This window comes from Prionailurus viverrinus, chromosome B3, assembly GCF_022837055.1.
Source record: "Prionailurus viverrinus isolate Anna chromosome B3, UM_Priviv_1.0, whole genome shotgun sequence".
In the NCBI taxonomy this organism is placed as follows: domain Eukaryota; kingdom Metazoa; phylum Chordata; class Mammalia; order Carnivora; family Felidae; genus Prionailurus; species Prionailurus viverrinus.
The window spans coordinates 112,773,429-112,799,310 of NC_062566.1; the positions used below are offsets into that span (position 1 = coordinate 112,773,429).

Genomic DNA, 25,882 nt, shown 5'->3' on the forward strand with positions numbered 1-25,882 from the left:
CCCATGTGTTGCAGGTAGCATTGCTGTGTTATATTTACATCGTGGGAACCTACCACAACTCATGCAGCCATCCCACTATTGCACATTTGGAGTGTTTCCAACTTACGGATGTTACAGATTCGTGTACGTGTCCTTTGGTACACATACGTGTGCATTTCTTGTGAGTATATACCTAGGAGTGGGGTTGCTGTGTTATATGATACACGTGCAACTCTCGCAGAGACCGAACCAGTTTGTCACACGACCAGATTGTGGCAAGTAACGCTCGCATCGTGTGCTCGTTGCAGTCACTTCACATCCTTTCTAGCACTTGATGTCAGAAGTCTTTTAATTTTAGCCATTCCGGTGGGGGTGTACTGGTTCCCCTTTTGACTTCCATTTGCATTTTCCTCTTAACTGATGACGTTGAGCACCAACATGTACTGGTCTTTTAGATACCCTCTTTTGTGAAATCCCTTTTTCAGATCTTTGCCCATTTTGTCTGTAGGGTGGTCTCTCCTATTGATTTTTAGGAGTTCTGTATTCTGGAGAGGAGCCCATTGTTGGATCTGTATTTTATACATCTTCTTTTTCTGTGTCTTTTGATGAATAGACGTTCTTGCTTTCAATGGAGTTCAGTCTTTTCCTTTATGATCCTTTAAAGAGACTTCTGCCTCTATCATAAAGGTGTTCTTCGTGGTATAGTCCAGAATCAGTGGATCTGTGTTTCAATACACAAGCCAGCTGGAATTGATGTTTAGGTAAGGTTGCAGGTGGGGGTTCAAGATCGCTTTCATCTGCGTGTAGTATCTCCTGTCTCAGCACCGCTAAGATTTGGGGCTTTTGGTTTTGTTCATTTGCTTAGTTTTTAAGTAAGAAACGTTTTTATTTTAGAATAGGTTTTGACTTGCAGAAAAGTTACAAAGCCGTACAGAGAGTTCCCACGTCCCCTCACCAGTTTCCCCCATTGTTGTCCTCTGACGTTCCTGTTCCTGTGGTACATTTGTTGTAGCTAAGGAGTCAGTATTGATGCATCATTATGAGAAGTCCATACTTCATTCAGTTCAGGACCATTGGGTTTTGACCAACAAAGTGCTATTGGCAAATGCTTTGAGACCCCATCCTGGTCACTAAACCTTCAGTGACAACTTTCATTGTAGTAAGAGCCAGTGCACAAGGGCTCCCTTTGCTCCACATCCTTTTCAACACCTGTTATTTCTTGTCTTTTTGGTAATGGTCATTCTGACAGGTGTGAGGTGATATTTCATTGTGGTTTAGATTTGCATTTCCTAGATAATTAGTGAGGTCGAGCGGCTTTTCACATACTTGTTAGCCATCCATATATCTTCTTTGGAAAAATGTTTATTCAGATTCTATGCCCATTTTTTAAAAAATGTTTATTTTTGAGAGAGAGAGACAGAGCACGAGCAGGGGAGGAGCAGAGAGAGGGAGAGACACAGAATCTGAAGCAGCCTCCAGGCTCTGAGCTGTCAGCACAGAGCCCAACGCGGGGCTTGAACTCACGGAGTGTGAGGTCATGACCTGAGCCGAAGCCAGACACTCAACCGACTGAGCCACCCAGGCACCCCTCTATGCCCATTTTTAATCACATTTTTTTTTCTATTGAGTTACAGGAGTTCTTTATGTATTCTGGATATTGTGTCCTTACCAGAAATATGACTTGCATTCATTTTATTGATGGTTTCCTTTGCTGTGTATAGCTTTTTAATTCGAATACTTCCACTTGTTTATTTTTGCTTTTATTGCCTTTGCTTTTGGTGTCAAATCCATAAACATCATTGCCAAGGTCGATGTCAAGGAGCTTATCCCGTGTGGTTTCCTCTAGGAGTTTTATGGTTTCAGATCTTAATGTTCAAGTCTTTAATCCACTTTGAGTTGATTTTTGCATATGGTGTAGGATAGTGATCCGTTTCCATTCCATTGAACAGCTTTCTAGAGAATCAGTCTTAATGCCAGATGCCATGGGGAAGGAGACCTCAGTGTGCCCCTTTGGCCGTGGATGTGGATGTGTGGAGAACTGTATGCCTGATCCAGTGTCGTGTCCCTTCCTCAGCCTGGACCTGGGGAGCATCACCAGGAGCCCTGGTTCTGAGGAAGGCAAGGCAGACAGCCACCGAGACTGCTACACCTGTTATTGCCAGTTCGCCTGTTACTTGCCTCTTCCAGGCTTCACCGTAGCAAACCTCAGTGTGTTAGCATGTTTCAGAGCATCCCTGACAGTCTTAACTATTTAAGCTTTCTAACCTCAAAGTGCAGACTCAGCCCCGGTGACCGTGTTTCATTTTCACAGCAGACATTTAAATTATAGCGAGAAAACAAGACTGTTTTGGCTAGCCAGCCCATCCCCATTACTGTTTTATGAAATACTTATTGTTCTTTAACCTGGCCATCACTCCTGTCCTGGACGACACATCGACGGCTGCTGTGCTGACCCCGGGATGCACGCATGCACACCGGGGTCGTTTTGTCTCTGTCCTGCTTCTCCTCAGCACCATGGGCTCCCGACACTCTCCCAGCCCCGTTGTCTTCACCAGTGCCAGAAGCTCCCCTAAAGAAGAGCTCCATCCTGCCACCTCACAGCTCCTACCTTCCTCCTCCTCCTCCTCCTCCTCGTCTGGTCCTAGGACTTTCTACCCTCGCCAGGGCGCGACCAGCAAGTACCTGATTGGTTGGAAGAAACCCGAAGGAACCATAAACTCCGTGGGATTCATGGACACAAGAAAGTAAGAACTCTTTTGCTTCTCTTCCTGAGTGGTTCGCTTTCAACATGACCAAGAACAGAAAAGGTTGGGGCAATTTCCTGCAAGAGAGGAAGCCACCTGGGGTCTGGGAAGGCATTGGTGTTTGGTAGGGAGATTTTTTCTTTCCTCCTGAGTAAAACCTGTCTTGTTATTTCTCTGCTTCATTCCTTAAATAAAATGTGTGGCAAAACACTGATTTGAGAATCTTCAATCTTGTAGGAAGAGAGTATGTCTGAAGAACAGACTTTGGGATAAATGACCCTTTGGCACTAAGATGACACTATCCCTTTGATTATATTAATCACAGCCTTCTCATGTCATCTTTAACTGGGCCGGGAGCCACTGGAGGGAGTATTAGAAAGGGACTACCCCTGAATATAAAGAACTTTTTGACAAAGTAGTAAAGCAAGAAAAAAAAAAGAAAAACAAAACCCTACATGATTCATTCAATTATGTTGTTTGTATTTGTACAAAACTTACACTTGAGATTCATAGCCTGTGGTCTTTTGTTAATAAGTCTTGCTAATTTGGGCTTAGTGGAGCTAACAGTTTCCCGTAGAAGAGTGATTTAGTCATCAGAATTTTTTCTTTTGCATTGAGATTGGTGGTGTCTTTCACAAACAGGTACCCCAGCAGATTCACCTTTTCTCTCCTGTACTTCCCCACTGACTTATAGCCTCTGGGCCCATCGCCCGCTTCCCTCAACCTTGTCAGCTGGGCTGCTACCCTCTCTTCCCTTTCTTTCCAGGCGTCACCAGAGCGACGGCAACGAGATAGCCCACACCAGGCTGCGTGCCTCAGCCAGGGACCTCCGGGCGTCCCCCAAGCCGGCCTCCAAGTCCACCATTGAGGAGGACCTCAAGAAACTCATCGACCTGGAAAGCCCAACTCCCGAATCGCAGAAGAACTTTAAGGTACAGGACAGAGCCCGGGGTAAATGGCAGTAAGAGAGGCCCAGCGGGATGGGGCTGCTCGCCGCAGGGACATCCTCCTGGAAGTGCTGGCTCCTGGCTCCTCTTCTGTGGAGCCCACCTCCCGCCATCACCCCCTTCCCAAAAATGAGCTCACGCTTGGGTGTTCTGCCCCGCTGCCACACCTCTCGGTCTGCCTTTAGATTAACCTGTCTCTCCCGCCACCAGGCTTTCTTCAGTGCACCAGCCATGCTCCTGATGAAATATTAGCTCAGATGACATTGCTTCTGAGAGCTCTGCAGAGGCACCTTTGTCTCTCTTGTCAGAGTTTTCTGTAAAGGCTTTAGTGCCTTCTGTCCGAAGGGTCCCTCCCCCTGACAAGTAGCCCAGGGTTCACGTCCTGCCTTGTGTGCCCACAGCAGCCTGCACTTTGGCCTCATCTCTCCCCTGACCCACCAGGCAAGCCTACTGGCTGTGTGCCACATACTGGCCCGTCGCTCAGAGAAACTGCCTGGTGGACACTCACTCTCGTCACCCCCTCACCCCCAAAAGCCACCTCTTCAGCCCAGCAAACTAGGTCTACACCACGTACCTTCATAACTTTCTAGATTCTCTTCACTTCACCGAGCGTTCTCTATACTTCCCTCCCAGAATTACAGTCGAGAAATGCCTTCTCTAAACCCAGCCTCCTTCCCCATCATTTCCCAAGCACATGCTCAGGGTGTATGTTTGTGTGTCAGTGGCCAGACCTTTGCCTGCCCACGTGGCAGCTCTGTTCTGCTCTCCTCAGCTCAGAGGACCACTGAAGCCTACTCAAGGCTCTTGAAGGTGCACGATCTCACACTCCCAGGGCCCGGAGCTGGTTGTTTGCTGACTGGGGCCCAAACGTAATTGGCTCTGAGCGTAAGGCATTTCTGTCTGCGGTGTGTGGTGTAGCCCCAGGAGACTGGAGTCTACCTCCAGGAAGGTCAGGGCAGCAAGCTTTGACATGTTCTGTTCTCCAGGTTCTTAGTCAAATGACTGGTAGTCTATTTAAAGTGATTAGACAGTGTACTTTAGGGACTCTGACAACTGATTGAAGATGTAAGCTACATATTTCCCTGAACACTTGCTGTCCTCGAACTGGGATCAGAGTGCAGGGTGCCATGCCCAGCGGGATGAGCGGCGTGGCCTTGTCCACCCAGGTTTTGTCTCCACTCTGGTGTGTGTGCAGCACACGTACATTCCTCCGTGTGTGTGTGTCTTCCTCAAGATAGGTCAGATTTACCTCCTAAACTTAAAAATCCACATTTATAGAAATTAAACGTATTCCAGAGGCCAGTCTGGAGTTCTGCTGAGAAATAGATTTATTAACATAAACATTAACATCATAAATCATTTTAAAGACTTGCCATTCTTGATTTCTGTAATTTCTGTTTTATAAGCCAGCACTTAAGACTTCTGACTCATCACCCAGGGTACAAATGGTTTCCTTAGCAACCTTGCAAAAGATAGTGCTTGAAACTTCTTTTTCCATCAGAACCCAAAGAGGTATATTAAAACGTTTAAGTACCAGTTTCAAAATAAAAATTATTTCAGATTTTTCCTTTGAGGTTAGAGGAAAATAAAACTTGCCCTGAAAGGAATCTTTCCTCCAGTTCTCTTAACTTTTTTTTTTTTTTTTTTTTTTTTTTTTGGAAAGGGGCAAACTCTATTCTTTTGATTTACTTATGCAGTAGAAATAATTGAAAGCAAATGTCTGTTTTCCCTTTCTTCCATTTCTTGGCTTTTATTTCCAAAATGAATTATTTTAACATTCCTAGTTGAAACAGGAGCTCACTCTCTTTGTGCCGTGGCTGTATCACCATGAGACCCTCTGCGGAGAAAGTGCTCCTCTGTTGCTGGGAAAGGCTGCAAGCAGGGCTGGAAATAAGGCTGTTTTCTCTCCGGCGTCCTCCTTTTCGGTTTGGTTTCAGATGAGTTTAGCTAAGTGGCTCGATGTGTCTTCCAAGATTCTCTGACTGCCCAGGGCTTTGCTGTGTCAGAAAGGCCAGCGTGCTCCTGAGAGGTTTTCCAGGCCATGCCTGGCTCAAGGCCCCGAGCCACCTCGTCAGGGTCCCAGCAGCGGCCAGCTTTGGGCTGTGTGATCCTTGGAACCCACTCGGACCACATCAGCTTTCCTGGACAGCAAGTGCTACTTAGGAGCGCTGGTTAATATCAAATGACAGGGTCACTCCCGGGCATATGATGTCTGCTGCAGGACGGGACAGACTCTGCCGGGCAGGCTGTGGCACAGAGAGAGGTGGCTGCACGGCCTCAGCAGCTGCTGTGGAGCTCAAGGAAAGGAAAATAGCAGAGCTCTAACATTCTAAAAAACCTCACTGGGGGACAGAGCTGGGATAACCATATTTTTCCCGAGGGCTGCATACAGCCGCAAGTGAACACAGTACAAATCAGTGGGCCTGCTTTGCCACCAGTAAGCACTGCTTGCTTATTGCAAGTGTGGGTAACCCATTTCTCTGCAGCCAGGAGGACTAGAAAGAGTGAGAGAACAGGAGACTGACGTGGAGCTAGATGCCTTGTTCCTCAGCTTTGAAACCAGCCCAGAGTAGAGCGGTGGTGCCCAGATGATTTTAAAGCTCAGGAATTTGAATAAAAGTATACGTGGAAGCCCAATATGTAGAACTGAGAACACAGTTTCTCTGATGGGAGGGGTGGGTGTCTTGGGCTCCTGGGTCCCACCTGAACATCTCCTCTCCCCAGGCAGTGATGCTGTGAGAAACCCATAGGGTCCGTTGGAGCACTTTGAAAACCCCGCAGCCTTATGGGCTCTCAGATCCCTTCCGAGTCAGCCGTTGACTCCCTTGTGGTTCCTTCCCAGGGCGGGCGGGCGGGCGGGCGGGCACTGGGTGCCACCCAGCAAGCACCGTGCGAGGCCGGCAGAGGGCACTCTCAGAACCAGATAGGTGTGCATACCTACAAGACTGGAGTTGAAGAGGGATGGGGTGAGGGGACATCCCAGTGTGTTGGGACAAGACTACTTTTTAATGGGTGGAAAGCATCGAGACAGATTGCTTCCTTCCATCACCTACCCCGCCTCCCATTTGAGTGCAGGATGTTGTAACTTTTAATAAAGCATGCTGCTCAAAAGGATCCCTTCAAGGGAGCTGTTCACTGCCTTGAAGTATGTTAATGTTTCCCCCAAAAGACGCTAAAACTAAAATTGGTGGAAAACTGTCCTGTGAAACCATAAGGGTGGGGATACTCACTGGAAAAGGAAATCCCTTTGCTGAACCCAGAAGTGCTAAAAAAAAAAAAAAAAAAAAAAAAAAAAAAAAAGAAAAAAAATTGGGACCAGTGTTTGAATGGAGAGACCCGGGGCCTGGTGTGGTTGGCAAAACCTTATGTGATCGTCCTAGAAGCTTGCAGACACAGAAGAGAGAATCTGGCTTTAGTTTTTAAAATTGTAATCAGCAAGCCATTTAACCTTCGTGATGCCCACCCACTCTTCTCTTTGAGGTGGAAAGGGAAATCACCATTTCCATACCCAGTTCCCTGTACTTAAAGACTCAGAATTTATCACAGCAGCTTAGTTTTCTAGTTTTTCTAGTTTTCTAGGCAAGCTTAGATGTACCTTGCATTTAACTCCTCGTGAGTTTTTAGAAGTGAGCACGCTTTCTACACAGTTGGCTACTCCTGGGGCTCATTTGCAATGTGTTGGATTAATAATTTTTTCACATTTAGGCAGCAGTTGTGCACACCATTTCCTGGGCAGCTTTGACATGATTAACCCTTGGTTTGTTGAACAGAAGCATGTTAGGCACAGAGCCCATGAGTGAACCTGAGTGTGTGCTCTATTCTCAGCGTCCTGAAAGCAGACGTGGCTGTGTCATCATCCCTCTGCCTCTTCAGAGTGTCACGGAAAGTCCCACAGAGGCCTTCTGCCAGCTATGACTCAGCCCTCCTACTCACGTCTTCACCTGTCCTCCACATTGTTCTCCCTGCCAAAGTGAACACTAGCCTGAGAGCCATGGAATAAATGTAGCTTTATTGCCGATAGACCAAATACTCTGTTGGCTCTCAGGCTGGATATTCAAACATTGTTAATATATCTGTTGTTTCGCAATGAATGGGGTTCTCAGAAGTTCACGTTTTGCAGAAGAATCTCAAGTAAAATCAAATCTGGTGACAAAGGCAAAAGAGAGAACAGCTCTGTGGAATGTCAGCCATTTGTACATACCTGTATAAATATTTGTCACTTAAGATGGCTTCCCTATTTTAATTTCATAAATAGAAATCCATCCTAAAAAATAATGTTTAAAACTCATTGAATGTATTAGTAATTGATGTTCATCAAGAGGCACCTACTACTGGAGTTAATAGATCACGACGGTCCAGTGCTCTTGTTGCCCAGCGCATATGGCGTCACCTGCTAAGCTTCTGGGGACAACCTCCTGGCACTGTGGCCGTTCCCCTGGGGACCATGATGTCACTTAATACCACCGATAAACACTCCAGTCCAGTGTTTGCATTTACTCCTCGTAATAATCCTGAGAAATGCTGGGCTCAGATTCGGTCAATGGCAGGGGACTCAAATAAAACTCACATGTGTCTGATCATCATCTTGTTCTTACCGTGACACAGTCCTGATGAATCTGCTTAATCTCACACCTGAATTATGTGCTGAGCACCAGTAGGCCATAGGCCGCGTGCTGGGCCTCGAGGACAGGATGGCCAGGAACTCCCATCTTGGCTCTGAAGGGTGTAGACCGAGATGGTGGAGCCGGAGGCTTCCTTGCCAGGCTCTAGGATCTGAAGGGGGAGGTGGTGTCTAAGAGCAGTGATTTCGTCAGCCCACCCGTCCCCAATCCGAGACTTGGGTGTGTGACCCAAGAAATTTACTTCTTGTTGTCTCGACACTGTTTTTCAGTTCCATGCGCTCTCCTCTCCTCAGTCTCCTTTTCCTACCACCCCCACCTCAAGGCGGGCTTTGCACCGGACGCTGTCAGACGAGAGCATTTACAGCGGGCAGAGGGAGCACTTTTTCACCTCAAGGCCTTCACTTCTGGACCAAGCCCTGCCCAATGACGTCCTCTTCAGTAGCACGTACCCTTCTCTTCCCAAGTCTCTTCCGTTGCGGAGGCCTTCTTACACCTTGGGAATGAAGTCGTTGCATGGTAAGTTGGTTTTTCTGCCGCCGCCGAGCAGCCCTGCTGAGGGAGGGGAGTCCCCAGAAAGAGGGGCCACTCCATCTGCTCAGAGAGGCGTAGCTGGAGCAAGTGTGGCTTGCACGCTCAGGTTCTCTGCTAGCCACCCTTCCCTCAGCCTCTCAGCTGTAATCCCAGCCCACAGGTACCGACGGTCAGCCTCACCAGACCGTAAGTGTTATCTGTTTCGTTTTGGTTTTTACTGAAGTTTAACCAACATGTAACGTTATATTAGTTTCAGGTGTACAACCTGATGATTCGATGTTTGTATTGTGAAATGATCACCACAGTGAGTCTAGTTAAGATCTGTCACCATGCATAGTTGCAAAATTGTTTTTTCTTTTGATGGGACCTTTTAACATCAGTCTCTTAGCAGCTTCCAAATACGCAGTTATTAACTGTAGTCACCATGTGGTACATTGCAGGAAACCCCGTGACTTATTTGTCCTTCTCCAATTTATTTCAGTCGGCATAATGCCCTCAAGGCCCATCCATGTTGTTGCATGTGGGAAGATTTCATTTTTTAAGGCTGAGTATTAGTCCGTTGTGTGTGTGTGTGTACCATTCATCCATCATTGGACACTTTCCGTACACATATTTCTGTGTATGGAAACAGAAATAGCTACTGTTTCCATCTTAGCTATTATAGATAATGCTGCAGTGAACATGAGGGTACAATATATAATATATTTTTTTCAAGTTAGAGTTGTCATTTTCTTCAGGTGCATACCCAGAGTGGAATTTCCAGATCATAGGAATAGTTGGATAGTTGCATCATATGGTAGCTCTGTTTTGAGGAAACCTCCATACTGTTTTCCATAGTGGCAGCACCAATTTACATTCCCACCAACGGTGCACTAGGATTCCTTTTTCTCTACACCCTTGCCAACACTTGTATCTTCCCTTTTTGATAATAGACATTCTAACAGGTGTGAAGTGATACCTCATTTTGGTTGTGATTTACATCTCCCTAATGATTAATGATGTTGAGCATCTCTTCATTTCCCTGTTGGCCGTCGATAGGTCTTCTTTGGAAAAATGTCTATTCATATTCTCTGCCCATTTTTTAATCAGATTGTCTTTTGGCTCTTGAGTTGTAAGAGTTCTTTATACATTGTGGATATTACCCCCTTATCATATATGATTTACAAATATTTTCTCTCATTCCATAGGTTGCCTTTTCATTTTGTTAATGGTTTTCTTTGCTGTGAAGAAGCTTTTTAGTTTGCAGGTATTCCACTTGTTTATTTTTGCTTTTGGTGTCAAATCCAAAAAGTCATCGTCAAAACTGATGTCAGGGAGCTTACTGAAGAAAACATTCTGGAAGTTTTATGGCTTCAGGTCTTACAATCAAATTTTTAATCCATAATGAGTTAACTTTTTTATGTTGGTTTAAGATAGTGCTCTGGTTTCATTCTTTTGCATGTGGCTGTCCAGTTTTCCCAGCACCATTTATTAAAGACCATCTTTTCCCTATTGGATATTCTTGGCCCCTTTGTCATAAACTAATTGACCGTGTATGCATATGTTTATTTCTGGGCTCTCTGTTCCATTGATGTATCTGTTTTTATGCCATGCCAATACCATACTCTTTTGATTTCTGTAGCTTTGTAGTATAGTTTGAAATCCAGGATCGTGATGCCTCTGGCTTTGTTTTTTCCAAGATTGCTCTGGCTGTTCAGAGTCTTTTGTAATTACATACAATTTTGAGATTGCTCGTTCTCCTTCTGTGAAAAATGCCATTAAAATTTTGATAGGAATTGCACATTGACTCTGTAGATTGCTTTGGGTAGTATGGACATTTTAACAATATTATGAGCATGGAATACCTTCTGTTTATTTGTGTCTTCAGTTTCTTTCATCGATGTCTAATGGCTTAGAGTGTACAGGTCTTTTACCTCCTTGGTTAAAGTTATTCCTGGGTATTTTATTCCTTTTGATACAATTGTTTTCTTAATCGTTCTTTCTGATATGTTATTAGTGTATAGAAATGCAACAGATTTTTGAGAATTGATTTGGTATCTTGCAACTTTACTGAATTCCTTTATTAATTCTTAAGAGTTTCTTGACAGAGTCTTTCGGGTTCTCTAATATAATATGCCATCTGCAAATAGTAAATTTTACTTCATATTTGGATGTCTTTTATTTCCTGTTTAATGCTCTGGCTAGGACTTCTAATACTTTATAGAATCAGAATGATAAGAGTGTGCATCCTTGTCTCGTTCCTGACCTTAGAGGGAAAGCTTTCAGCTTTTCACCATTGAGTGTGATGTCAGCTATGGACTTGTCATATATGGCCTTTATTATGTTAAAGTACATCCCCTCTATACCCATATTTTGAGAGTTTTTATCGTAAGTGGATGTTGATTTTTGTCAGATGCCTTTTCTGCACCTATTGAGATGATTATACGATTTTTATCCTTCATTTTGTCAATGTTATATATCACATTGATTGATTTGTGAATGTTGAACCATCCTTAACATCCCTGAGACAAATCCCCCTAGATCATAGTATATGGTCCTTCTAATGTATCACTGAATTCGGTCTGCTAATTTTGCATCCATGTTCATCAGAGACATTGACCTGTGATTTTTTTTCTTACGGTGTCCCTAATTGTGGTATCTGGGTAATGCTAGCCTCATAAAATGAGTTTGGAAGTGTTCTTTTTTCTTCTTCTTCTTTTTTTGAAGAGCTTCAGAAGGATTAATTCTTTGGTATAATTCACCAGTAAAGTTCTCTGTTCCTGGGCTTTTGGTTGAATCAGTAGACACAAACCTCCCAACCATCTCTTTACTAGTAATGGGTCTGTTCAGATTTTCTGTTTCTTCATGGTTCAGTCTTCATGCCTTCTTAGCATAGCAGGCAGCACTCAGTCTCATAATCTTCATGATTCAGTCTTGGTAGGTTGTGTGTTTATGGGGATTATGCATTTTGTCTTGGTTGTGCAATTTGCTGGTGTACAATTGTTTGTAGTAGTCTCTTTAAGATCCTCTGTATTTCTCTGGTATCAGTTGTAATGTCTCTTCTTTCATTTTTGATTTGAGTCTTCTCTTTTTCCTTGGTGAGTCTAGTTAAAGATCTGTTAATTTTATATTTTGTTTTTTTTTTTTTTAGTTTCTATTTCATACATTTCCACTCTGATCTGCTACTGCCTTCCTTTTACTAACTTTGGGCCTAGTCCCTTCAGTTGTAAAGTTAGGTTGTTGATTTGAGATGTTTCCTGAGGCAGGCATTTGTCACTATGAACTTGCTTCTTAGAACTGCTTTTGCAGTATCCCATAAGCTTTGGTATGTTGTATTTCCATTTTCATTCTTTTGAAAGTATTTCTTGATATCTCTTGTGATGTCTTCTTTGACCCATTGGTTGTTCAGTACCATGTTATTTAGTCTCCATGTGTTTGTGAATTTTCCTTTTTCTCATAATTGATTTCTAGTGTCATACCATTATAGTGGGAAACGATATTTGATTTAATTTCAGTCATCTAAAATTTATTAAGACCAGTGACTTAACATATGATCCATTCTGGAGAATGTTCTGTGTGTGATTGAAAAGAATTACATTCTTTTGCTTTTGTATGGAATGTTCTATATAGAGCTCTTAAGTCCATCTGGCCTAGTGTGTGTCATTTAAGGCTGATATTTCCTAATTGACTTTGTCTAGATGATCTATCAATTGATGAAAGTGGGTTAGCAAATATCCCCTATTATTATTGAATTGCTGTTTCTCATTTTAGGTCTGTTTATATTTGTTTCATATATTTAGGTACTCCTATGTTAGGTGCATAAATATATACAAATGTTACATCCTCTTATTGGATTGGCCCCTTTATCCTTATGTGTCTTTGTTTTAAAGTCTTTTTTGTCTGATAGCAGGATAACTGTACCAGTTTTCCTTTGGTTTCCATTTGCGTGGAATATCTGTTGTCATTCCTTAACTTTCAGTCTGTGTGAGTCCTTATTTCTGAAGTAAGAAGTATATAGACATATACAGAAGTATATAGAGGGGTTGTGGTTTTTTTTATACAGTCACCCTCTATCTTCTAATTGGAGAATATGGTCCATTTACATTTAAAGTAATTATTGATAGCTAATACACTTTTTACTGTTTTGTAGTTCCTCTGTGTTCCTTTCTTCTTCAGCTCTCTTCCTTTGTGGTTTAATGACTTTCTGTAGTGGTGTGCTACAATTCTTTTCCCTTTATTTTTTGCGTTACCTATTGTTAGGTTTTTACTTTGTGGTTACCATGAGGTTTTCATATAACAACTTACAACACTTTACTTTTGGTTCATAACAACTTACGTTTTTTTTTGTTGCTGTTTTTAATTTTTTTTTTCAACGTTTATTTATTTTTGGGACAGAGAGAGACAGAGCATGAACGGGGGAGGGGCAGAGAGAGAGAGAGGGAGACACAGAATCGGAAACAGGCTCCAGGCTCTGAGCCATCAGCCTAGAGCCTGACGTGGGGCTCGAACTCACGGACCGCGAGATCGTGACCTGGCTGAAGTCGGACGTTTAACCGACTGTGCCACCCAGGCGCCCCACAACTTACGTTTTAAAGTATTCTAAAGTTCTACATTTTTACAACCCCCCCCCAACAATTTATGTTTTGTTTTTTTTTTTTTATTTTTTTTTAACGTTTATTTATTTTTGAGACAGAGAAAGACAGAGCATGAATGGGGGAGGGGCAGAGAGAGGGAGACACAGAATCAGAAGCAGGCTCCAGGCTCTGAGCCATCAGCCCAGAGCCTGATGCGGGGCTCGAACTCACGGACCACGAGATCGTGACCTGAGCTGAAGTCGGACGCCCAACCGACTGAGCCACCCAGGCGCCCCAACAATTTATGTTTTTGATGTCACAGTTTACACCTTTTTTATCTTGTTTATCCCTTAATTAGTTACAGTTGACCCTTAAGCAACAAGGGGGTATGAGGTATCAACCCCCTGTACAGTAAAAAATCTGTGTATAACTGTTCACTTTCCAAAATATAACTATTAATAGCCTACTGTTGACTGGATGCCTTACCAATAACATAGTCATTTGCAAATATTTTGTATGTATTATATACTGTATTCTTACAATAAAACTAAAGAAAATATTGAAAACTATAAGAGAAGGTACATTTACAGTACTGTACTGTACTGTAAGTCCACCTTGTCTGCTTACATGATTAATCATTGGTCAGTACCTACACCAACTTTGTCTCATGATACAAAACACTGTAGATGTCACACGTATTGTTAACACTAGCCATCAAAAGTGAAAAGGAATGCATATTTATTTACAAGGATAATATTTATGCACTGATGATGAAGCAGCAGCAATATGATTGCTCTATGGTAGCCTAGTGGAATTGATACGATAGCCTAGCGTATACACTAATGAATGAATTGCTATAAAAGTTTCATGGCATAAAGTATTAGTATATGTATAGCACAGTTTTAGAAACATGGTTACGCTACAAAAAAACACTTAACCTCCAATAGACTGATATGCAGTTTTCTCCCAATTACGAGTGAGAGGAATACTTTATGGTAATGTAATTCTTTGAAAGCAAAATACAAAACAGGAAGAACACTAAAACGTTATTACTTTTATATTAAATATCACTCACCTTATGCCTATGTAAGGACAAGCTGTTCACTCCCATACGAGACTGGCACATCGCATGATGACTATTTCAACCATGACGATGATGACACACAGGTACCTCCTACAGTTCTTGCTGTACAGTTACTAGATTTTCACATGAAAACACTTACATACACAATAGCTAAGTTTATTAGTTGTATGGCCTGATGATTACTTACTATTCATGAAGCGGAAGTGGATCGTAAAGGTCTTCACCCCATCTTCACACTGAGTAGGCCGAGGAGAGGGAGAAAGACGAGGGGTTAGCCATGCCGTCTCAGGGCCAGCAGAGGTGGCAGCAGAAGTGGGAGAGGCAGACACGTTCCGTGTAACTATGGAAATACACTGCAATTTCTGACTTTTTTGCTTTTTCATTTCTCTGAATATGTTTCTATACAATAATGGCCCTCCACTAGCTTTCCTTTCAGTGTCCACATCATAGGTTCTTGTTGTAAAAGAAGTCAAAAGCAGTTCTGCATAACCCGAACTCTTCTGTGACAATTTGTTTTCTGGCACTGCTGCTTCTACGTCTCATTCCTCATCATCTGGCACTGGTTTGGAAATACTCCTCTCCATCAAGTCATCTTCTGTTAATTCCTCTGGTGTGGTGTCTGTTAGCTCTTGGCTTTCCCCAAGAACTACATGTTGAAACCCTTCACCTCCCGCCTTTTTTTCCCATGTCCATAGGCTCCTTCATGATTTCCTTGGTCGGTTCTGTCATCAATCCTGTGAAGTCCTGCACAACATCTGGACCGTTTTCTTGAGCAAGAGTTTATTATTTTGGGCTTGGTGGTTTTCACAGCTTCCTCTCTAATGACGATTTCATGAATTTCATGGTGTTTTCTCTATCACGGTTCTCTTCCATAGTGCTGACAGTCCTTTTCAAAGAGTACTGTGTAATCAGTCTTAAAGGTTCTTATGACTCCATGATCTGGAGGCTGAATTAGAGATGTCGTGTTTGGGGGCGAGTAAACCAACCCTTTGGTATTGAACTCGTGGGGTTCTGGGTGGCCAGGGCCATTGTCCAATATCAAAGAACTTTAAAAGGCAGTTCCTTAATGGCAAGGTACTTCCTGACTTCATGGACAAAGCATCAATGGAACCAGTCCAGAAAAACAGTCCTCATTGTCCAGGCCTTCTGGTACAACCAGAAGACTGGAAGCTGGTATTACTTCCCTTCAGGGCTCAGAGGTGAGTGAGTTTATAGATAAGGGCAGTCCTGACCCTAACCTGAACTGCACTTGCACAAAATAGTAGAGTTAGCCTATCCCTTCCTGCTGCACACTTGTCTTCATATGGAGTAAATAATAAGTGTCTCTTATGGCATTTTACGCCAGAATAGAGATTTTGTCTGCATTAAATCCCATTCAGGCAGATATCCTTTCTCCTCAATGATTTTCTAAATGGCATCTGGGAACTTGTCTGCTGCATCTTGGTTGGTGGAACTGCTCCTCTGGTTATCTTGAGCATTTGTAAAACCAAGCCTCTTTCTAAAATTATCAAACCATCCTTTGCTGGCATTAAATTCTGTAGCTTTAAATCTTTCACCTTCCTTTTGCTTTGCATTGTCACGTGATGACTTTGTGTTTTTCGTGAATGCTATTAGAGTCTGCAGGAATGCCTTTCTTATCAGCAGTCCTGCACCCACATAAGAGCTGCATTTGAATATGAGATAAAAAGATATTTCACAAAAAGTACGAGGCTTTCGTGCTTACTGGCACAGCTGCAGCATTGGCTTCATGAATCTCCTCTTCTTTTTCCACAATGGTCCTTAGGCAAGATTCATTTAGCTCAAAATGGCAGGTGGCTATAGGGGCAGACCTCAATCTATGATACATATCAAGCAATTAAACTTTTTTTGTGTAATTTCATGTTTTTCTGCTTTTGGGGAAAACTTTGAGCATCGCTAGTAGCACTTCGAATGGGTCCCCTGGTGTTATTCAGGGTTCATGGTATTGCACTAAACACAATGAAAAGTATATGAGAACGGAGATCACTTTTTACTGTGATACCCAGTTTACTGGTGAGAAGAACTGCTCATGCGGAGGTGATTAGCCTCACTTGCATTTTGAGTGGATATACGTTCCACACCAGGCCTCCCTGCGATAGCAACAGGAAGTAGCTACAAAATCACTGCAGTAGTTGGCAGTTTTTTCTTTCAGCATTTTGAGCACATCATGCCACTCCCTTCTGGCCTGGAAAAGCTTCTGCTGAAGTCTTAATGGGGATTCACTTGTACATAACAAGTTGTTTTGCTGCTTTTAAGATACTCTCCTTGTCTAATTTGGAGATTTTAATTGTAATGTGTCTTGGTGTGGGTCCCTTTACGTTCATCTTATCTGGAACTCTCTGATCTTCCTGGATCTGGATGGATGTTTCCTTCCCCAGGTTAGGGTAGTTTTCAGCCCCTTTCGCTCTCTTCTCCTCCATGGATCCCTATAATGCAAATGTTGGTCTGTGTGATGTTGCCCTATAGGTCCCTTAAGCTATTTTCACTCTTTTTCATTCTTTTTCCTTTTTGCTGCTCTGATTGGGTGAGTTCCATTGCCTTGTCTTCGAATCCACTGATCCTTTCTTCTGCTTCATCTAATCTGCTGTTGAACCTCTTTAGTATAATTTTCAGTTCAATTATTGTATCCTGAAGCTCTGTGACTTCTATTTAATATTTTCTTGTATTTTCTTTTTGTTGAAGTTATCACTGTGTGCATCCATTCTTCTCCCAAGTTCAGTGAGCATCTTTATGACTGTTACCTTGAACTCTTTGTCAGGCAGGTTACTTAGGTCCATTTCATTAAGGACTTTTCCTATGATTTTATCTTGTTCTTTTGTTTGTTACATATTCCTCTGTTTCCTCCTTTGTCTGGATTCCTTGTGTTGGTCTATGTATTAGATAAGACAGCTGCCTCTCCCAGTCTTAAAGGAGTGGCCTCATGTGGGAGATGAACCTTGCTGTTCAACCCTGCCCTAGCTCTTTCTTGTCTCTCAAACCTTTGTGATTGTCCAAAGGGCCTATTTTATTTTTAATGGATCTCAGTAGTTGGGGGTGTGCCAAGACCAGTGTCCCCAAAGGGAAGGATCTCAGCAGCTAGACTTAGACTGATTGTAAACCAGACACTCTGGCAGCAAGTATGCAAATCTAAACAGTCCTGTGGGACCACAAGTGTAAGCCCCACTGGCCACCAGAGCCAGGCGATTTCATAGTGTCACCTTGGATGGCCAGTCATAAAAATCAGCACCCTAGATGAGTGTATAAGTTCATTTCTGAGAACAGCAGGCTGGAGGAAAGCAGAGGGCAAGCACAAAGATCGCATCCACTGGCCTCTGTGCCCTGTGAGCACCTCTGTGGGCCCCTAGCTGTGTGCCAAACCTGAAGCCTGCCCCTAGGCCAAAGCTCCAGAACAAGCAAATAAGCCTCTGTCACAGGAAGACTAGCAGTTGTTTTGGTCTGCTCTCTGTGCAGTGCCCTGCTGGTGGTAGCCTGTCAAGAACTGTCCCTCCAATTGTTTAAATCCCATAGGACCCAGGAACGAAGCCCTCCCCACCCCCACCCCCCCCCCTTGCAGCCACCAGAGCCAGGTGAGCAAGGGGCATCCCCTGGGTGGCAGCCATAAAAACTGAGACTCCAGATGCATCTAAAAACCTCCTCCTGGCATGCTTGGTAAGATTTCCAGACCTTACCCAAGACCTGCTGAATTTCAATTTTAATACACAGGTATAGTTTTGGCATTATATTTTTACCAAACTTCCCAGCTGCTTACTATGATTGGGCAGATTTGGCTAACATTAAATTATTTTTTAGAGACTTGTATCCACTGGCTCCCTCCAGCTACCATATGAACCCAGACTTTCCATTGTTCTATCTTTCCTTGACTGTGAGGGTATTGCCTGTGGTGTCCACCAGTCATTGCCAGTTCATTCATTTGGTGAGCAGGCAAGTACTAGCTTAGGGAAAGGCATAGTGTTAATGCCAGGCACCTCCATGTTCTTGCCTTTGGTTCATAAATACCTTGTTTGCTCTGTGACCTAACTAGATCCCAATTTTATTAAAGGCCATATTCTGGGACTATGGGTTTAAATTTGTTCTTTTCCTTTCTCCTCTCTCTATCCACCTATATTCCAGGGTTCTGCACCTACCCTCCCCACTGTGACCCAGCCCAGCAGATGCCTATGATAGAACCTCTGGTCCTGCTTGTTTATTATGCCTGTCTGCCCTTATTTCACATTCTGCCTCCATTTGTACTCACCTTTCTGTTCCTTTCTTTGCTACTTCTTTGGAGCAGTGTTTTCTTTGACTCTCCTGCTTGCCTCGTTTGCTTTCTCCCTGCTCCCCTCTACGGTCCCCTTCTCGCCGATGGCAGACATCACTCAGGGATCATGCCAGCTTCTCTCAGATTCCAGCTGCTTCCTCTCCCCGTCTGGCTTCTCTTTTCTCCACGAGGTCACCCTCCAATGAACCAGTTGACACACAAAATGACCACTTCTTACCATCTAGACTCTAGAAGAAAAAAAAAAAAAACCTCCTGGTGGTGACCAAATAGGCCCTACCCTTTTCTCCCCTTGTGCCTCCGCATTGGGGTTCCTCTTCCCTGAATTCCGTTGCTCCTGTGACAAACCCTTTGTGAAGGCATGTCTGCGTGGGTCGTGTCAAAGGAGACCCTGTCTTCTAGAGGCTTCCGTTCTAAGCGACCTGGAAATCACACCCACAGTCATTGTCCAGCCAAGGAAGCCATGCCTTCTCACTTTCCTGAAAGTCAGCCAGCAGCCCAGTGTGCCCCCCTGTCCGGAATGGAGCAAGCCTTGTTGGGCTGATCCCTCAGCCCTTGTTTCAGTGACTGTCACTGAAATGTGTTTGGGCAACGCGGAAGCAGCAACCTCTTTTTCACGTATGGAAATTTGGGCACCAGAGAGAAAAGGGCAGAGGGGTTGTGAGTGACACACAAAATTGTTCCACCCACTTACCCTTGGTGGGAGCAGGTTTAAACAGAGCAAAGCGTTTAATATCTGGCAGTATTTGTTGATTTCCATTTACTCATAATTTTGCTAATTTTAAGCACATTAATAACTGGCAGCTGCAGTTCAGAGCAGTTCTTTATGTAATTTGAAAGGGAAAACAAGCACTAAATATACTCTGGTTTACCAGGCTATCATAATTGGTGAAACTTTTTAACTCCTTGTAAACAGGTATTTCTGGAGCCACTTAGTGATTTCAGCTGAGCTTTTAGCTCACGTTGGCATGGATTTTAGTGCTGCAGTCACACTCTGCCCTGTTGAGAGCATTGCCACGTCATGAGCCCAGCAGCCCTCCCCCTCTGTTCTCTGCCCTATGAACTTGAGCACTAGCAGCCTACTGGTGGCTCACTCTCTGTCGCAGCTCAGGCTGTGGGACTGCTGTGATCCCAAACCAGTCCCAAGAGTAGCTCCTTGTGCCCTTGGGAAGGGGAAGAAGGCCAGCACCAATCCTAACATCCCCTTCTTGTAGGAACTCCCATCTGGATAATCGAGCACCCTCACATCATCTGATTCGGTGCTCACACCGCCCTGCAGACACATCCCCAGGGTACAGGGCCAGCGTAGTCTGGGGAGAAGTCTGTCTCTCCTGCCCCAGGGGTGCAGGGGGTCCACAGGCAGGTGGGTCAGAGTCCAGGTCCCCGTCCAGTGAGAACGACCCTACTATCCCCTGGAACAGATACCAACAAGCTTCCTGGTCTGGCTTCAAACCCCAGTTGTCTGTCAAACCACACTTCAGCATCCTAGCCTGAATCCTTGACTGAAAAAGAGCAAGACACTGGAGCCACCCTGGGCCCCACTGTAGACAGCTCCCACAAAAGCAGACATGTTGCCTGGGTGCAAAACTAACTTTTCTGTGTCTCACGCTACTAGAAATGAGATAGAGGGAGGTTATTGAAAAATGAGTTAAGACTGGAAGAAGCCAGTTCCTGGTTCACATCAGCTTTAGGACAGCCCCTCGTAGCCTGCTGGATTAGAAACAGATTCCAGACAACAACTGAGTTAGAAATCTGCTGTGGTAACAGGAACTGGGTAAGACTTTGAGCGGTTCTCCTGTGGGCATGAGAAGTATCTGATCTTTCTTCTCTTCCTGTAGGAGAGTTCTCAGCCTCGGACAGCTCCCTCACTGACGTCCAGGAGACTCGAAGGCCACCCATGCCCGACCCTGGCCTGATGCCCCTGCCCGATGCCGCTGCGGATTTGGATTGGTCCAACCTGGTGGACGCTGCGAAGGCCTATGAGGGTGAGTCTGCTGCAGACCAAACAGGACAGCACAGGACCTGCAGGGCCACGCTGGGGTTTGGGCGGTGCGAGGCTCCGGTCCGTCCCTGTCCACTCGGTTTCCTCCAACACCCCGACAGCACATGGACTTGACCGGCACAGCCAGAAACAGTTGAACCCACAGTTACCGAGTACTCGGTAGGGGCACACGTTGCATGATTTAAACAGGTGGAGCCTGCCATCTCCTCCACAGAGGAATTCACAGCATTGTGCCTCACCTGCCCATGCGTGGGGAGGGCAGGGTGTGGGGGGAATCCCAGCTGTCACTTGACTGAAGAGATCACACGTCCAGAGAGAGTCTTTCACCGCATCATAAAGACATCATTGCAAAGTGCGTGGTTGGATCTGTTAGGATGCTTGGTCCACTTGGCCGGCCCCAGTCTCGACAAATGTCAGGGACACTCCCTTTGTGCTCCTTGTTCACCTCTCCAGACTGTGGTAGCACATTTCCCGTGACTAAATGTAATGCTGTGTATGTGCACAAAAATTGTCAAATACCTGTTTTGAATAGACTGACTTCACTCTATGTTCATCAATGTAAACTCTCTGGAAATACTCTTTTAAAAAACGGTGATATCAGATGAATGGTTTGGGGCTTGTCTTGCTCTTGCTTGAAGAATTGAATGTAGCTATTCAGTCAAGCTAGAGTTTTCAGGAGAAATGGATTAGGCCACAGAATTCAGAAGTCCGGCCACCATGGCGGAGTCCACAGGGCATCCGTCCCCATGTTAGCTGATGGTACTTCCCCAGTACTGCCTTGATTTTAACTTTCGATTTGTTGGTCACTCTTTTATCTAAGATGGAAGCAGTTTTGAGTTTTTAATGAGAGGTTTTTCAAACTTTGATTTCGTTTTCTTGGCTCGTTTTTGGTTTGGTATATTTTGGAATACGTATGGTTGGACTTTGAAGCCAACGGAGATAGCCAGCTATCTTGTGGAAAACATTTCTAGAAGTGCATTTTATATCCTCACCCGGTGGAAAGCCTTGGTCTGGAAATTTGGCACAATGCCCGTTTCCAGGGAAACATTTCATAGAATGCTACTTTGATGAGTAATGAAAGGAGGACCACAAATCGATTCACAAGTATTTTTCAAAGAGAACTGACAACGTTACTGTCCTCTTACTGCTTCAACAGTAATTTTTTCCTACACGGGTCAGGAGCTAGGTTTCGGAGGCCTCTGCACACAATGTTCAGATCTGACCCTCGGTGTAGCCCAGCTGTTGACGTTTGAGAGATAGGACCTAGGATGTGGCTCTAACATCCTGAATGGCTTCTTCTCTCCCTTCCAGTCCAGAGAGCCTCCTTCTTTGCTGCTGCTGATGAAAACCACCGCCCCTTGAGTGCCGCGTCCAACAGTGACCAGCTGGAGGAGCAGGCGCTGGCCCAGATGAAGTCTTACAGCAGGTTGGTTACCCAGTGGTGAGGCCACCGCCCTGCACCGTGTGTCGCCTCCTCTAGTGACAGCAAGTGTGGGGAAGAGGAGACGGAGGCCACGTGGATTAGCTGCTCAAAGCTCAGCAGCAGAGGGCCAGGCTCATCACATTTTAGAACGCTTTGTAACTAAGTACCGTAAACATGATTAAACTGTTCTTGGTGACTTAGAATCATGAATAGTCATCATTATTTGACATTGTGATACATGTATGCCCTCGGGGCTTATCAGGTAAGGTAAGAAAAATCACTTGCCTTGTAGCCTTGAGCCTGGTTTTGGAATCTGTCCCTCTGCTCTCGGTCGTGCTCGGGAACATGGCGCTATCTTTGCAGGTCCCAGGGGGCAGCTTCAGAGCTACATTAGGTGTGGGTCACAAGGGTGGGTAAGAGAGATCAGATACAGAATGAAAGGCAAGCAGTGACTGAGGCCTTGAGGGTTTTCTTAAGAGTTAGGAGCTGGGATTTTGACTTCGGTTTTAACTGTGTAGAGGCAGACTTCCATTTTCCCTCTGTTTCAAGCGTGAGGATGTTGGATATATATGTGTCATATCATGGATATTAAAGCAGCCCATGGGCTGCCATGGTACACGCATTAGGTGCTCCTTGACACAGAATAATTTCATCAGTTTGAAATCTCCCTTTAAAACCTTTTGAGGGCAGTTAAGAATCCAGGTATCTCTAAAACTTGGTCAGAAACAGATAATAGGAAAAGTGAGGTCGGCATAGGTTATCCAGACAGCCTGTGGGACCTGTTCCTGAAGACTCCTCGGAGCAAGTGTGCAAGGAAATGCCCTTCAGAAGAGAGAAGAGGAGGAATGTGTTGTTGGTCAGAAGTATAATGGAGGCCGCGTTCACTCCTATCATAGAGGTGTCTCTGGTGGGAGGGCTGCAGTTAGCTTGGCCGTTGAGAACTTTAAGGAAAAAACCCACCAAGGGTGGGGCCTCCTCCAACAGGGAGAAGTCTGAATGAACAAGTCCATCTTCCTAAGGATTATTGAGCCAACTAGTTCTTAAATCTTTGTGGAATCATAAGATGAGGGTGATGGTTGGCACTTTTCTTTTTGTTCAGTGAACAAATAAATGAAGTTAAATGTGTTCTTAAAACTCAAGGCGTACACAGACACAAAATTCACTTTGCAAACCTTCGCAAGTCAAGATAGGCTGCTAAGGGTTTGAACTGGTCGTCCCCCATCTTAAAAGTTTGCAGATTCTTATCATTTCATTTGTTGCACTGTGAGTTTTGCCTTTTGGGCTTGTAGATCTAGAATTAGGTCTAGAATTAGCCAAAGACATCAACACAGTTCGAGACTGCCTTTTCTTGATTCCAAAACTTCGGTCTGTCTGTACCTTCCCTTTTGACCTCTGCGAAGTGGTAGCCATGTGTAATCCCAGCGGAAGGCTCTAGATTCTTGGTTGTGTGACTCTGAGGTGGCGTATCTGGCTGGAACTCACGGGAACTTTCCACAGCTTGAATTCAAGTAGACAGGAGTTGGAGGAAGAACAGTTGACAAGGGTCTTCCGCCCTTGCCCGGCTGTCTCATCCTCTAACGGGTTTTTTTTTTTTTTTTTTTTTTTTGGTGCCCCACTGGCCTGGCATTGCTATAGCACTTAGGTAAATTGGGAGAAAGAAAATTGCAGGCCTTGTTCGCTCATCACAATAGCCAAGGAGACATTAAGGTTGGACTGACAAGCTTTTGAAACCTGTGGTCTTATTTTTTAACTATTTTAAGATATTTAGACAAGCTTTCAAGACAAGAGCACGATACCTTAGCTGCAGCCAGATGAGTAACCACAGACTGTTTTACGGGGAACCAGAGACCTAGCTATCCTGGTTGCCCCGAGGCAGAGCTGACATCAGCCCCTCTGCACACAGAGGAGTGGCTCTCTTCTCCTCAAAGCCGCTGGAGAGAGCAGGGAGCACCGCACTGCTTGACGGCTGTGTCTGCCAGAAAGTGCTTCTCCCGCTGCCAGAGCCCGTTCTCACTTTCTGTCCCGTATTCTTGTATTCTCTTGTCATGGAGTGACAGCGTCTGTAACAAAGGAAGGTAATGATTGGCTGCATTCACTCTTGTATTACCTTTTGTTAAGATTACCTTTTCCTTTTTAAAGTGAAAACGCACATTGGGTCACCGTACTGAGTAATCTGACATAAAAAAAAAATACAGCGGCCTCACTAAAAAAGGGCCAAACAAACCCAGCCACAGAGGTTTCTCCTGACACCCGTCTTTTGTCTCTTGCCGCCAGCAGTAAGGATTCCTCTCCCACTCTGGCGTCCAAAGTGGACCAGCTGGAAGGTATGCTGAAGATGCTCCGGGAAGACTTGAAGAAGGTAAACACATTCTCAAAGTGCCTGGTCTGTGCAAATTGTGCTTGAACAAACACCCTTCTTAAGTAGTGTCCGTGGACTGACCACGTGGACTGTCTGTCCCTGTTTCCTCGGGACACGTGTTCCACAGGCCACCTGGAGCCCGGTTCCCACTGACTCACACTGCGCAAGAAGGGCCTTCGTTGTCACACGTGCAGAACAATTGTGAAAGCCCCCGAACCCCCGCCAGCCCCACCGAGCCCTCTCTCGGCCTCCCCACTCCTCGTCTCAGGGGTCAGTAGCCCAGACCCACACGTCTTCATTGTTAATCCAGGCTTTCACACCCCTTCTTCACACAAGAAGAATTGTTTTGTTGCTCGAGTGGCTTTCACTGTGTTAAGCCAACAGCCACCAAAACAATAGTCCAAAAGTTAAGATGGTCCTTCTCGAAGATGCTCAAGGACCCATGAATGTGTTGGCTTTCCGAAACCAACCGTGGGGAGTCTCCAGAAGACCTGTCCCCTGGTTTGAGTGAGTCTAGGACCAGGCCACGTTCACACGTTGTTAGCAGATGTTTAGGCTAAAGAACAGAAGTGGGTGAAGGGTACAGACAGATCCCTGGCCACCCCTCCCAGCCCTTCTCTCCTCTCCCCTCCCTCCCAGGAAAAAGAAGACAAAGCCCACCTCCAGGCGGAGGTCCAGCACCTGCGGGAGGACAACCTGAGGCTGCAGGAGGAGTCCCAGAACGCCTCAGACAAGCTCAAGAAGTTCACCGAGTGGGTCTTCAACACCATAGACATGAGCTAGGGCAGGCTGAGGGGACAGGAGCGGGGGGCACGGGGGTGCTCTCCGGTGAGGTTTGGCAGTCCCTAGCCGTGACACTAAAAGCATTCTCTGCCTCCCCACCCCTCCTCCCCGGCCTCCTACTCCGGCCCCTCTCGGGGAGTGCACAACACGATTGCAGATCAACAATCATTATCTGCCTTTTGTAGAAAAGAAAAACGAAAAAGTAAATAAAAATTTTAAAAAGTAAAATAAAAGTTTAACTGCTAAAATGTGAATGTCTTTATTTTTTTGCACAATATCTTTATCTGTTATGTATTTAAAAAAAAGAAAAAAAAGTGGGCCTAGGCTGTCCTGGCCCATCTGCCTCTATTTCCATTAGCTCTGATCTATTTCAGGTAACCCAAGCTTTCCCTCCTTATCCTGACAAATGTCATTGCTCCTAATAAAGTTTTTAAAAGTTGTTTGTTTAGGGAGGGGGATTTCCTTACCTCTGTTCCTAAAACGTCCGGGGAGGAAGGTGCTTTAAGAAAACGCCTGCCTCCCTTGAATGGCCTGTGCATGAGCTAGTGCCCTTGTCCCTATCTTAGCCGCTGTGGGCAGGTC

The 25,882-nt window shown here is 44.8% G+C and overlaps 1 protein-coding gene across 19 annotated transcripts in view; it reads left to right on the plus strand.

Moving 5' to 3' along the window:
* SIPA1L1 (signal induced proliferation associated 1 like 1) overlaps positions 1-25,548 on the plus strand; it is a 365,199-nt gene extending 339,651 nt beyond the window's left edge. For 17 of the 19 annotated variants that reach the window (XM_047861070.1, XM_047861065.1, XM_047861068.1 and 14 more), the window contains 7 exons: positions 2,490-2,723; positions 3,490-3,655; positions 8,562-8,808; positions 20,572-20,718; positions 22,047-22,161; positions 24,433-24,517; positions 25,157-25,548. In XM_047861070.1, coding sequence (XP_047717026.1) covers positions 2,490-2,723; positions 3,490-3,655; positions 8,562-8,808; positions 20,572-20,718; positions 22,047-22,161; positions 24,433-24,517; positions 25,157-25,300 — 1,138 coding nt within the window. In that variant the 3' untranslated portion in view covers positions 25,301-25,548. The remainder of the gene's footprint in view (positions 1-2,489; positions 2,724-3,489; positions 3,656-8,561; positions 8,809-20,571; positions 20,719-22,046; positions 22,162-24,432; positions 24,518-25,156) is intronic. The other 2 variants (XM_047861078.1, XM_047861080.1) reach the window with 1 other exon arrangement.
* Positions 25,549-25,882: the final 334 nt, after the last annotated feature.